The 14380-nt window shown below is 47.6% G+C and overlaps 1 protein-coding gene across 7 annotated transcripts in view; it reads left to right on the top strand.

Annotated features, from left to right (window-relative positions):
* CCND2 (cyclin D2) overlaps positions 1-14380 on the top strand; it is a 648494-nt gene that overhangs the window by 618470 nt on the left and 15644 nt on the right. For all 7 annotated transcript variants that reach the window (XM_056517258.1, XM_056517253.1, XM_056517257.1 and 4 more), the window contains one exon: positions 4742-4890. In XM_056517258.1, coding sequence (XP_056373233.1) covers positions 4742-4890 — 149 coding nt within the window. The remainder of the gene's footprint in view (positions 1-4741; positions 4891-14380) is intronic.

The raw sequence follows: 14380 nt of genomic DNA, 5'->3' as shown, positions 1-14380 counted from the left end.
AAAAAAAAATACAAAAATAAACAAAACTTTTTGATTTGCCTATAGCAACCAATCTCAACGAGCTCTGGTAAAACGAAAGTGGAAGTGCAATTGGTTGCTATGGAAAAAAAAAGATAAATCTTGGCCTTAGAGTCTGGTTGCTATGAGCAACGTGGCCTATTTTGCTCTTTTAGACCATTTTTATGTGGTGGATTGTTTTAAAGGGGTTATCCAGGAAAAAAAAAAATTTTTATATATATCAACTGGCTCCAGAAAGTTAAACAGATTTTTAAATTACCTTTATTAAAAAATCATAATCCTTTCAGTACTTATGAGCTTCTGAAGTTGTTCTTTTCTGTCTAAGTGCTCTCTGATGACACGTGTCTCGGGAACCGCCCAGTTTAGAAGCAAATCCCCATAGCAAACCTCTTCTAAACTGGGCGGTTCCCGAGACACGTGTCATCAGAGAGCACTTAGACAGAAAAGAACAACCTTAACTTCAGAAGCTCATAAGTACTGAAAGGATTAAGATTTTTTAATAGAAGTAATTTACAAATCTGTTTAAGGGTATGTTCACACTACAGAATTCTCGCGGAATTCCGTGTGAACATAACATTAGTGTCTCCGCTCGCGGAATTCAGCGAGCGGAGATTCTGTAGTGTGAACGAGGCCTAACTCTCTGGAGCCAGTTGATATATATATATATAAAAAAAGTTTTTTTCTGGATAACCCCTTTAACCCCATAAGTGAAGGGTGAAAAATGAGACTCCCTTTCCATTTTTTACTACTTCGGCGGCAGCATGTGCCAGGGTGGTACTCCTGAAAAGGAGTCTTTTTTTGGGGGGTCTGAGGGGTTGAATTTTTTATGGTATGGAGGTCTTAGACGAGTCTAGCTGGAGTCAGCTGGAGGTAAGGAGGGGGGGGGGTGTCTCCACAATGGGAGGCCGCACTCCGCACTTGAAGACACTTGCCGCCCCATTTGCAGCAGTTAATGACTATGCTAAAAAAATAAATAAATTTGGAGCCGCTGATACAAATCGCTGCCTGTTGTCTAACAAAGCCGAGGCATGTGCAAGCTTTTGATGGCTGAGTTTATGGCGCTCGCTGGAGAGGTTAGCGCGAGGAGTGCAAGGACTTTGTGAATGCTGATCCCCAGTCACTCTCTGGGCCTCTAGCCATTCGCTCGCTGTCTCATTTGCATGCTGAATGACATTAAAGGCGGATAACTGGGTGATTGGACCTCGGCGGGGTCTCTTGTGACCACACGTGGAGTGGGGACCTACAGCAGTGCTGGCTGGCATCGGCACTGTGAATCTTTCATGCCAGACGAGAATTCGCCCAGTGTATGAGTTACATATCCTATAATGCATGACATTTGGCAGTTCTCTGAGCCTAGCGCGCACGCTCTCGCGTAACATCAAGAATTCCTATAAGTGTTTTTCATCCTTTTTTTTTTTTTTTTTGATATATATCTGCATGAAATTGCACAGATGTAGCAGAGCTGAATTTGCAAATGCCCCCAAGCTCTGTTGACTAAGGCGGAGTTATAACCCCTCCAAAAAAAAATCTGACGTCTGCTGGCACCATACACATTAGATGACCATAGGAAAATAAATAACAAGCCTGGCGAATTTAAAGGGGTTTTCCAAAATATCTCCTTCTAAACATTAGAAGAAATGTACGTCTATACCTTGTAATTGCATTATGTTTTTAGTTTACAGATTTTGTATATGACCAATATTTTAAGGTGATTTCCATAACCCTTAAAGGGGTACTCTGGTGGGAAACTTTTTTTTTTTTTAATCAACTGGTGCCAGAAAGTTAAACAGATTAGTAAATGACTTCTATATCTTACTCCTTCCAGCACTTATTAGCTGCTGAATACTACAGAGGAAATTCTTTTCTTTTTGGAACACAGAGCTCCCTGCTGACATCACGACCACAGTGCTCTCTGCTGACATCTCTGTCCATTTTAAGAACTGTTGCTGCTCTGGACAGTTCCTAAAATGGACAGAGATGTCAGCAGAGAGCACTGTGCTCGTAATGTCAGCAGAGAGCACTGTGTTCCAAAAAGAAACAAACTTCCTCTGTAGTATTCAGCAGCAAATAAGTACTGGAAGGATTAAGATTTTTTAATAGAAGTCATTTACCAATCTGTTTAACTTTCTGGCACCAGTTGATTTAAAAAAAAAAATTGTTTCCCACCGGAGTACCCATTTAACCCCTCCAAAAAATCTGACGTCTGCTGGCACCATACACATGAGATGACGATAGGAAAATAAATAACAAGCCTGGCGAATTTAAAGGGGTTTTCCAAAATATCTCCTCTTAAACATCAGAAGCTGGAGTGGCAGAAAGACCTCGTTCCGGCGCTCACTTCGGATCTTGTAGCTAGTAGGCAGGTACATATGGCATTTCTACCAAATATCCGGTGCGGACAAGAATAGTAAAATAACAAAGATTTAATGGTGAAAACAAACGGACAACGCGTTTCGAGGGGCTGGATCCCCTCTTCCTCAGGTCCAATCAACCAATAAACATTAGAAGAAATGTACGTCTATACCTTGTAATTGCATTATGTTTTTAGTTTACAGATTTTGTATATGACCAATAGTTTAAGGTGATTTCCATAACCCTTAAAAGCCAATAGGTATTTACTGTGTTATGCAATGGAAAGTACAAGAGGGCTATGTCTGGCACTAGAGATGAGCGAACTTACAGTAAATTCGATTCGTCACGAACTTCTCCGCTCGGCAGTTGATGACTTTTCCTGCATAAATGAGTTCAGCTTTCAGGTGCTCCGGTGGGCTGGAAAAAGTGGATACAGTCCTAGGAGACTCTTTCCTAGGACTGTATCCACCTTTTCCAGCCCACCGGAGCACCGGAAAGCTGAACTCATTTACGCAGGATAAGACATCAACTGCCGAGCCGAGAAGTTCGTGACGAATCGAATTTATTGTAAGTTCGCTCATCTCTATCTGGCACCACTAATACTAATATGCAGAAACAGTTCATAAAACCACAATAAGGCAATACCGTAAGCATGTGTAACTGTGTAGTGCCGAAGTATCCCGACTGGAGGTGCTCTTGTCCAATACTTGGAGACAAGAATGTAGATGACATCAATATGCAAAGATGCGAAATAGATAACACACTTCCCAGGAATATTGCTGAGATTTTCAGGCTTTATTCGGCTTGCAGGCAGGGGGCGTGCAAGGGGCGGCAACTAGTTTCACGCACAAGGGCGCTTCCTCTGGCCCGCACGAGTGCGGGCCAGAGGAAGCGCCCTTGTGCGTGAAACTAGTTGCCGCCCCTTGCACACCCCCTACCTGTTCCATCACGAGCTCCTTGTGCACCTGTGTGCTTGACATGCTGCAATTAGAGATGAGCGAACTTACAGTAAATTCGATTCGTCACGAACTTCTCGACTCGGGAGTTGTTGACTTATCCTGCATAAATTAGTTCAGCTTTCAGGTGCTCCGGTGGGCTGGAAAAGGTGGATACAGTCCTAGGAAAGAGTCTCCTAGGACTGTATCCACCTTTTCCAGCCCACGGGAGCACCTGAAAGCTGAACTCATTTATGCAGGAAAAGTCATCAACTGCCGAGCCGAGAAGTTTGTGACGAATCGAATTTACTGTAAGTTCGCTCATCTCTAGCTGCAATCTCAGCAATATTCCTGTATTCCAATATTATCTATTTCACATCTTTGCATATTGATGTGTTATGCAATGCTTGAGGGTAGAGATGAGCGAACTTACAGTAAATTCGATTCGTCACAAACTTCTCGGCTCGGCAGTTGATGACTTATCCTGCATAAATTAGTTCAGCTTTCAGGTGCTCCCGTGGGCTGGAAAAGGTGGATACAGTGCTAGGAGACTCTCGTTCTGAATGCACAAATGGCATGTGGCTTCTCAGGTCACCGATTCCCTGCAGCGTCATGTGAACCCTTTTTTAGGGTACGTTCCCACCTGGCGTATTTTGCTGCGCATTCGCTGCTGCGTATTTTCCTACCCATTGACTTCAATGGAAAATAAAATACGCAGGAGCAAAATACGCCAGGTTGGAATGTATCCTTAGCATGCAGTTGCAAGAGGTGATCCAGCAGCCCGGGCCTCACCCAACCAGGCATTTTCCCTACAGCGACCCCTGCAGGGGAATTGTAGAATAACATCCATGTAACACAAGATTGTCTCTTGTCCTCCGGAGTGAATGCTGCCTGTTTAGAGCATCTCTCTATTTCGGCTTGTAGAGGGTGGCCCCTGGGTTTTGGATCCCACTCTAATGTTCTAGACAGGGGTTGACTTCATTAAGATTAAAAGTTATCCTAAATGTTGGATGGGGATTTGTTCCTGGGATTCTCACTGATCACGAGATCGGAGGTCAACTTTTGGCAAGTGAATGGAGCGGCAGACTGCACACTCACCCAATGCTTCATTCATTGTCTATAGGACATCTGAACATTGCCAAATTTAGCACTTGGCAATGCTTGGAGGACCCAAAGAGAATGAATGGAGTGGTGGTCAAGCGTGCGCGCTACAGCTCTATTTACTTAGGGGACTGGTGACCTCCATTCTTGTGATCAGTGGGGGTCCCAGTGATCAGGTCCCCACCTATCTTGAAGACCCAACCTCTTTAACTCTGCTACATCAACAAAAAACATCTTTATCCCAGCACAGCTCTGCTATGGTTAATCCTCATCTTGGCACAGCGCAATCATTTACTGTTTTTTTTTTCCCTGACTGTCTGTCTTGCTCTTTGCAGATTTTAACTTTGCCCTGTACCCACCATCTATGATAGCGACTGGAAGCGTAGGAGCCGCAATCTGTGGGCTGCAGTTGGACGACGCAGAAAGCGACCTCTCCGGCGATAGTCTGACGGAGCACTTGGCTAAGATCACTAACACAGATGTGGTGAGTATCCCATTTCTTTCTCTTTATAATGCAAAAAAAAAAAAAAAAGTTCCCGGGCCTCCATATTGGATCTGCAGCTGCATGTACGGCTTTTATTTATTTTTATTTTTTGCTACTTTAAGTTTTTTATGAGTCTTAAGAGTTTTGTTTAGGTGCGGTATTTCTTACTGCTGAATCAATGCCCTTAAAAGAGCATTTGTCATTTGGCACGGAGCGGCCGGCTGCTAACCCAGCCTATCGCAGACTGTCTCCTGTGCAGACCAACGCTTAAAGGGGAACACTGGCCAAGTTAGGAGCTGCGAGCCTGAAATGTCACACATCAAAGTTTCTGGACTGAGATCCTTGGAATTTCACACGTGGTTCCAAAATGCATCTGGAGGGAGGGGGGGGGGGGAGATATTGCTGTACACGGCGCCAATTCACAAACTGGTATTCATAGGAATCTGTGTTTTGGAAATATACCGGTATAAATGGCGATCTGTTCAGGTTCATATACCAGATATTAGGCAGAAATGATCGTGTAACATGACTTCTTTAACTTTGAGCATCATTTTTTGTGTAAGACCACTTTTTTAGTAGCGTACCGTATATACTCGAGTATAAGCCAAGTTTTTCAGCATGATTTTTCGTGCTGAAAACACCCCCCCTCGGCTTATACTCGAGTGAACTCTCCGCCTGGTCAGTGGTCTTCAACCTGCGAACCTCCAGATGTTGCAAAGCTATAACTGCCAGCATGGCTGTCCAGGCATGCTGGGAGTTGTAGTTTTGATTTGAAACATCTGGAGGTCCGCAGGTTGAAGACTACTGCGGCCTTCGTCATCATCCAGACCCCCCCCCCCCCCCCTTTAGTTTTCTACTCACCTCCCCTCAGTGGGAAGGAAGGGTGAGCTGGTCCGGGCCATCTATGCTGCAGGGACTGTCCAGTGGGGAGGGTTAGTCATTCCGGGCTGTCCATCTTCACCGGGGGGCCCTCTTCTCTGCTCCGGGCCCTAGTGACATTGCCTTGACGACGACGCATGAACGTCCCACTGCGTCGTCGTCAAGGCAACGTCACTAGTCCGGGGCCGGGTCTGGATGATGACGAAGGCTGCAGTGGTCTTTAACCTGCGGACCTCCAGATGTTTCAAAACTACGACTCCCAGCATGCCCAGACAGCCGATGGCTGTCCGAGCATGCTGGGAGTTGTAGTTTTGCAACATCTGGAGCTCCGCAGGTGGAAGACCACTGGATTGACAGGCGGTGATGATGAAGGGGGGGTGTGGGATGATGACAGGGGGATGATGACGGGCGGTGATGATGAAGGGGGGGGTGTGGGATGATGACAGGGGGATGATGACGGGCGGTGATGATGAAGGGGGGGTGTGGGATGATGACAGGGGGATGATGACAGGTGGTGATGAAGAAGGGGGGGTGTGGGATGATGACAGGGGGATGATGACAGGCAGTGATGAAGAAGGGGGGGGTGGGATGATGACAGGGGGATGATGACAGGTGGTGATGAAGAAGGGGGGGTGTGGGATGATGACAGGGGGATGATGACGGGCGGTGATGATGAAGGGGGGGTGTGGGATGATGACAGGCGGTGATGATAAAGGGGGGGTGTGGGATGATGACAGGGGGATGATGACAGGCAGTGATGAAGAAGGGGGGGGTGGGATGATGACAGGGGGATGATGACAGGCGGTGATGAAGAAGGGGGGGGTGGGATGATGACAGGGGGATGATGACAGGTGGTGATGAAGAAGAGGGGGTGTGGGATGATGACAGGGGGATGATGACAGGCGGTGATGATGAAGGGGGGGTGTGGGATGATGACAGGGGGATGATGACAGGCAGTGATGAAGAAGGGGGGGGTGGGATGATGACAGGGGGATGATGACAGGTGGTGATGAAGAAGGGGGGGTGTGGGATGATGACAGGAGGATGATGACAGGCAGTGATGAAGAAGGGGGGGGATGATGACAGGGGGATGATGACAGGTGGTGATGAAGAAGGGGGGGTGTGGGATGATGACAGGGGGATGATGACGGGCGGTGATGATGAAGGGGGGGGTGTGGGATGATGACAGGGGGATGATGACGGGCGGTGATGATGAAGGGGGGGTGTGGGATGATGACAGGGGGATGATGACAGGCAGTGATGAAGAAGGGGGGGGTGGGATGATGACAGGGGGATGATGACAGGTGGTGATGAAGAAGGGGGGGTGTGGGATGATGACAGGGGGATGATGACAGGCAGTGATGAAGAAGGGGGGGGTGGGATGATGACAGGGGGATGATGACAGGTGGTGATGAAGAAGGGGGGGTGTGGGATGATGACAGGGGGATGATGACAGGCGGTGATGATGAAGGGGGGATGTGGGATGATGACAGGCGGTGATGATGAAGGGGGGGTGTGGGATGATGACAGGCGGTGATGATAAAGGGGGGGTGTGGGATGATGACAGGGGGATGATGACAGGCGGTGATGAAGAAGGGGGGGTGGGATGATGACAGGGGGATGATGACAGGTGGTGATGAAGAAGGGGGGGTGTGGGATGATGACAGGGGGATGATGACAGGCGGTGATGAAGAAGGGGGGGTGGGATGATGACAGGGGGATGATGACAGGTGGTGATGAAGAAGGGGGGGTGTGGGATGATGACAGGGGGATGATGACGGGCGGTGATGATGAAGGGGGGGTGTGGGATGATGACAGGCGGTGATGATAAAGGGGGGGTGTGGGATGATGACAGGGGGATGATGACAGGCGGTGATGAAGAAGGGGGGGTGGGATGATGACAGGGGGATGATGACAGGTGGTGATGAAGAAGGGGGGGTGTGGGATGATGACAGGGGGATGATGACAGGCGGTGATGATGAAGGGGGGATGTGGGATGATGACAGGCGGTGATGATGAAGGGGGGGATGTGGGATGACAGGCGGTGATGATGAAGGGGGGGATGTGGGATGATGACAGGCGGTGATGATGAAGGGGGGTGTGGGATGATGACGGGCCGGTGATGATGAAGGGGGGGTGTGGGATGATGACGGGGATGATGACAGGCGGTGATGATGAAGGGGGGGTGTGGGATGATGACAGGTGGTGATGATGAAGGGGGGGTGTGGGATGATGACAGGTGGTGATGATGAAGGGGGGGTGTGGAATGATGACAGGCAGTGATGGGATGATGACAGGCGGTGATGATGAAGGGGGGTTGTGGGATGATGACAGGCGGTGATGATGAAGGGGGGGTGTGGGATGATGACAGGGGGATGATGACAGGCGGTGATGATGAAGGGGGGGTGTGGGATGATGACAGGTGATGGGATGATGACAAGCGGTGATGATGAAGGGGGGTTGTGGGATGATGACGGGCGGTGATGATGAAGGGGGGGTGTGGGATGATGACGGGCGGTGATGATGAAGGGGGGGTTGTGGGATGATGACAGGCGGTGATGATGAAGGGGGGTTGTGGGATGATGACAGGCGGTGATGATGAAGGGGGGGGATGATGACAGGGGGATGATGATGAGGGTGTTAATGACGGGGTCTGGATGATGACAGGGGGGGATGATGTATTTCCCATCCTAGTCTTATAGTCGCGTCAATAACTTTTCCTGGGTTTTTGGGGTGAAATTAGGGGCCTCGGCTTATATTCGGGTCGGCTTATACTTGAGTATATACGGTAGACAAAAACCCAAGTGCAAACCCAGCCTTATACAAAGTTCCTTGTTGCTCATTCACCCTCAATTTTGAAGGTCTCTGCTTGCTGTCATTGAATAAGAACTGGTTTACATCCAGAGCCTGAAAACTCACACAGACTGGTTCATAACTCCTTACGAGACAGAGCAGTGGAATATTGGGAACAAGAATGTTTTTATTCACTGAAAGGAAGCGGGGAACTTGAAAATAGTAAAAATCTAATCACAGAGTAAATAAATAAATGAATATTCACTTGTTATGAACATCAGGGTTTAATACACTATAGAGGCAGTGACTATTGGGCCCATGGGGGCTAACATGGTAGCACAGTTTGGCCCGTTTCCTGTGGCAGTCTAGCTTCATAGTGAAATAAGGAATAGACCCCCTAGGGAAGTGGAATAGTCCCCTCTAGGCCAGTGGAAAAAAACCTCCTAGGGCAGTGGTCTCCAAACTTTGGACCTCCAGGAGGAATATACCCCCTAGGGTAGTGGTCTCCAAACTGAGGACCCCTAGGGAATTGGTCTCCAAACTGAGGACCCCTAGGGTAGTGGTCTCCAAACTGAGGACCCCTAGGGTAGTGGTCTCCAAACTGTGGACCTTCATCTGTTGCAAAACCACAACTTCAAGCATGCCCTGACAGCCAAAGGCTGGATTGCTTGGAGTTGTAGTTTTGAAACAGCTGGAGGTCCACAGTTTGGAGACAACTGCCCTATGGTTACAGTGCTTTGCTTTTCTAAATAGGGTAGGAGGAGGCAAAGCACAATGTGTTCACCTATCTCTGGAATAACAAAGTATGGCTGTAGCTCCCTATAAGGTTGGTTGTCACCCAACTTTCCTAGAACCCTGAATTTCGAGTCTACCATTTCTTAGTATTATAATTTCCTTTAGCATATGCCGCCTAAGTACGATGGCCGAGCAAAAAAAAATATATATGTATATATATATACAGTATACATATATATATATATATATATATATATATATATATATATATATGTATATAATGTTATCAAATATGACAGTTTTTTTTTTTTTTTTTGGGGGGGGGGAGCAGCACCCCCATCATGTTTCAACAGGACAAATACGCTAAAGTGTTTTATTACCAGGAATTAAACTACAATCACGTAACCACCCCCTGCCCCTTCCCCTGCTACCAGATCTGACCCTTGAACAGTAACCTCTTGATTCCCACAATGCAGTTTGTTTACACTCCTTCCTAATTTTAGATGCAACACACCCCACCCCCTTTTGGAATTGGCAAACAGTCTCTTTTAGATGTTCAAATAAATGGAAGTGGGTCATTAACTTGTAGGACGAGTGTTTCCAGTCTTCATATATACTGCGTACGGCACAGGGACTCTCTTAGCGAGCGCACGCCCCAGGTGGTATCTTCCTCCTACGCTCTTTTGGGTTTCGTGTCTTGAACTTTACCTACTATTCATTCAGCCACTTGTGTAGGTTTTTTTTTTTTTATGAATCACATCAAGTTCTGGAAAGTTTCTTTTTTCGTAAGACTTAGTACCATAGAGAGAAGAAAAATTGTCAAAAAAAAATTTCGATTGTAAAGAGTGGATGATTCACATTCCCCACAAATTACCGTATATCCTGTGAACTCGGCCCAAGAGAGTGAACAGATGCAGACAGAATGTTGTTTTTAATGGTTTTCTGCGGGCCCATTATAGTGGCAGACTGGCAAGTACGGTAGTAAAGCTGAGTGATAACCAAAATGGCTGCCGCCAAGACTCTCACAGGAGAGTGTAACGTTTCTTAGATAGTTGAAGGCATGTCATTTTTTTTTTGTAATACGGCAGCCTGACGATTTATTAGCGCAAAAAACTATTGTTGGGTGACAAATTCTGTGGGAGCTGTAATGTTACCGTAGCTATGTTGGTTGTTAGGGCTGGGCGGTATACCGGTTCAACCGAGTACCGAAATTTTTGTGCTGCACGATATGAATTTTAACCCATACCGTAATACCGGTTTGGCCCCTCCCCCTCGGGAATGAATGAATCAGCCTAGCGCTGCGCTGTCCCCACATCGGGGAACTAATCCTATGTGACCTGCGAGCGCTGTTCTGCCCCCCCCCCCAATTAATTATTAGCCCAGCGCTGCGCTGTCCCCATCAGGGTACTACTCACATGTCACCCGCATGCGCTGCCCTCCTCGTCCTGTTTGTTGCGGTCGCCGGCGCTGACACTCTATACCAGTGGTCTATACTGTGCGGTATCCCTATGCCCGGGCTGCAAAAAATAAACAAAATAAACTTTAATTCACCTCCCGTTGGTCCGGTACCGGCCTCACTTGTTTCCTGGGGACGGGAACGTCGGACAGTCGTCGGCCTATCACCGGCCGCAACGATGTTCCGCCTCGGCCGGTGATAGGCTGAGCCCACTGTCATGTAAGAAGCCGGCTCCTTACATGACAGTGGGCTCAGCCTGTCACCGGCCGAGGCTGAACATCGCTGAGGCCGGTGATAGGCTGACGGCTGTCCGACATTCCCGTCCCCAGCGTAAGGCCGACGTAGGTGCTTTAAAGTTTATTTTGTTTATCTTCTGCAGCACGGCATAGGGATACCGCACAGTATAGCGCCGGCGGCCGCAACAAACAACGGGAGGAGGGCAGCGCTTGCGGGTGATATGTGAGTATTTCCCCCGATGGGCATGTGGGCTGATAATTAATATGGGGGGGGAGGAGGGGTGTCTAGGAAATACCGTTATATACCGTGGTACCGCCAAAAGTTTAAAAAATACCGTGATACACACATTTGGTCATACCGCCCAGCCCTATTGGTTGTTAACAGGTACTCTCAAAAAATATACGATTAAGGCTTGATGCCGAAACGCGTCAAAATATAACTCACTGATGTGCTTTTAACCATTAAAATAAAGTTGGTGGTGGTTGGTGCTGGATTCTTATGCTATCACAAATATAGGTACACTCAAAAAAGGGTATACAAAAAGGGTATACTTATTTCATAAAGTGATGATTAGTGGGTCCTTTACCAATTCAGAGAAGCAAGGGGCTTTATTCACCTCTAAGATCCTCAGTCATGATGGGTACAGCAACAACTCCCAGCATACCCTTTAAGTGCTGGACAGTTTTTTACTTGAATAGAGCTGTGCCCATCAGTTCAACCTGCCATAATGGCCAGGATCAGAGATAACTCTTACCCTCGCTGCTCAGATGCCGCGGTCAGGGCTTAGCATGGCACCTAAGTGGTTTAACAGAAGGGGATGGGTTTCCTTTTAGTAATTGGTACTCTCACAAGGCAGCCATGGACTACACAGGATTACATCATGGCTGCTGCAAGGCACAAATATGTGGAAGGATTTGTTGTGTGACCTGAGCCTTACACCTATGGTGAAGATGGTGCTTGCACAAAGGGGGCAATGTTTCATCTGTCCCTTTTCCCTTTGACAAGGGGCAATGTGAGCGCTGAGATTTTTTTATTTCCTGCTCACCAGTATAACATACCTTTTAGTAAATGGAAAGAGCCCTCCGCCAGCAGGGGGCGTCCACGTGTAGTGATGCGCCATCTGTACATAGAAGCTACGTCCCGGGCTGTCAGAACCGTATTTATGCTATGGGCCTAAAGCAGCATGGGGCTCATAAATCTAAGGTTGTGGGGCAGAGAGCCAATAATTCTCTGCTCCACCACAGTGTCCAACCAGATCTGCACTCAGGGAAATAGATCTAGATGAAAGTGTCGTCTCTAGGGGCAGATGATGGGACAAGAAGATTTATCTGCGGGCCCCATAGCAAGTCATGAGGCAGACTCCTGGGACAGTGCCTGAAATCTAGGACTATCCCACTGGATCGGGGACAGTTGGGGAGGTCTGATATAAAGGTTCTACCCCCTGTTGTGATGGAAAGAGAAGTTAACCAGTTACCACCTTATTTTATTTCATGTGACATGTAAACCCTAACAAACGGCACCCCGTAACCCAGCGTTGTATGAGATAGTGAGATGCCAACACTCCTAGAAAAGAGATGATGTTGCCAGGGGTAGTTGCGGCTAGTAACACATTTCGCCTGAAGCCTGAGTCCCCTAGGATTCAGTGGTCCCCAACCAAGTCCTCACGACCCACCAACATTCTAGGTTTTTTCAGTTTCTCCATTGGAATCGAACAGGGAACATTTTTAATCATGGACTGTTGGTGGCCTTGAGGACTGGGCTGGGGACCTCTGCCCTAGATCAATGACTACTGTTTGCAGGGGCCCTATATGGCTAATGGCGGGCCCCTCCTTCTTTTGACTTTATAGGACAATCCTTTTATGTCCGAATAAAATATAATAACATTTCTCGGCTTTATGTAAGAGTCATTTCCTGAGACATTAGCAGTAAGTAGATTATCTGTACAGAGTATCAGAGAGCGGCCTGCAGAAACCCACCGGAAAAATCCAAGAAATAAAATCACATTAAAGTTATCTCTGCCGCTGAGCGCCGCGAGATGTTGCATTCTAATCATTCTTGGAACGGGCCGGCTCTCTAATTGGCAAAATGTTTTTATTCCTTTTTTGAATACTGTATCTGTCATAAGACTGTGAAGACAGCGCGGTTCATGCGAGGTAAAGGTCTATATTGGTATAGTGTGGCTGGCAGCGAGGAAAAATATGTCCCTCGCCTGGCTTTTATTATCAAGGTTCTACTGACTTTGAAAAAGTCCTTCAAAGTTTTTGTCGAAAGCCGGGTGACAGCTGGGGTGATGCTGCTTACGGGAGAATTATCCTACTCTATTAAAGGGCTAGAACATGTTGGGTGCTAGACACAGATGTATCCTGTTAAAGGGGAAATCCATCTAAGCTGGCAATGATACTGTTTCGTGGGAACTGAAACTTTTCAGTGACAGAAATCTTATACACTGCTCAAAAAAATAAAGGGAACACTTAAACAACACAATATAACTCCAAGTCAATGACACTTCTGTGAAATCCCACTGTCCACTCAGGAAGAACACTGATTGACAATCAATTTCACATGCTGTTGTGCAAATGGAACAGACAACAGGTGGAAATTATAGGCAATTAGCAAGACACCCCCAATAAAGGAGTGGTTCTGCAGGTGGTGACCACAGACCACTTCTCAGTTCCTATGCTTCTTGGCTGATGTTTTGGTCACTTTTGAATGCTGGTGGTGCTTTCACTCTAGTGGTAGCATGAGACGGAGTCTACAACCCACACAAGTGGCTCAGGTAGTGCAGCTCATCCAGGATGGCACATCAATGCGAGCTGTGGCAAGAAGGTTTGCTGTGTCTGTCAGCGTAGTGTCCTGAGCATGAAGGCACTACCAGGAGACAGGCCAGTACATCAGGAGACATGGAGGAGGCTGTAGGAGGGCAACAACCCAGCAGCAGGACCACTACCTCCGCCTTTGTGCAAGGAGGAGCACCTCCTGCAGACCACAAGTGTGCATGTGTCCACTCAAACAGTCAGAAACAGACTCCATGAGGGCCCGACGTCCACAGGTGGGGGTTGGGCTTACAGCCCAACACCGTGCAGGACATTTGGCATCTGCCAGAGAACACCAAGATTGGCAAATTCACCACTGGCGCCCTGTGCTCTTCACAGATTTAAGCAGGTTCACACTGAGCACATGTGACAGAGTCTGGAAACGCCATGGAGAACGTTCTGCTGCCTGCAACATCCTCCAGCATGACTGGTTTGGTGGTGGGTCAGTAATGGTGTGGGGTGACATATCTTTGGGTGCTGCACAGCCCTCCATGTGCTTTCCAGAGGTAGCCTGACTGCCATTAGGTACCGAGATGAGATCCTCAGACCCCTTGTGAGACCATATGCTGGTGCGGTT

The sequence above is a fragment of the Hyla sarda genome, chromosome 4, assembly GCF_029499605.1.
Source record: "Hyla sarda isolate aHylSar1 chromosome 4, aHylSar1.hap1, whole genome shotgun sequence".
Classification (NCBI taxonomy): Eukaryota; Metazoa; Chordata; class Amphibia; order Anura; family Hylidae; genus Hyla; species Hyla sarda.
Note: the sequence above shows the minus strand (reverse complement) of the source record. Positions and strands in the feature narration are given on the sequence as shown.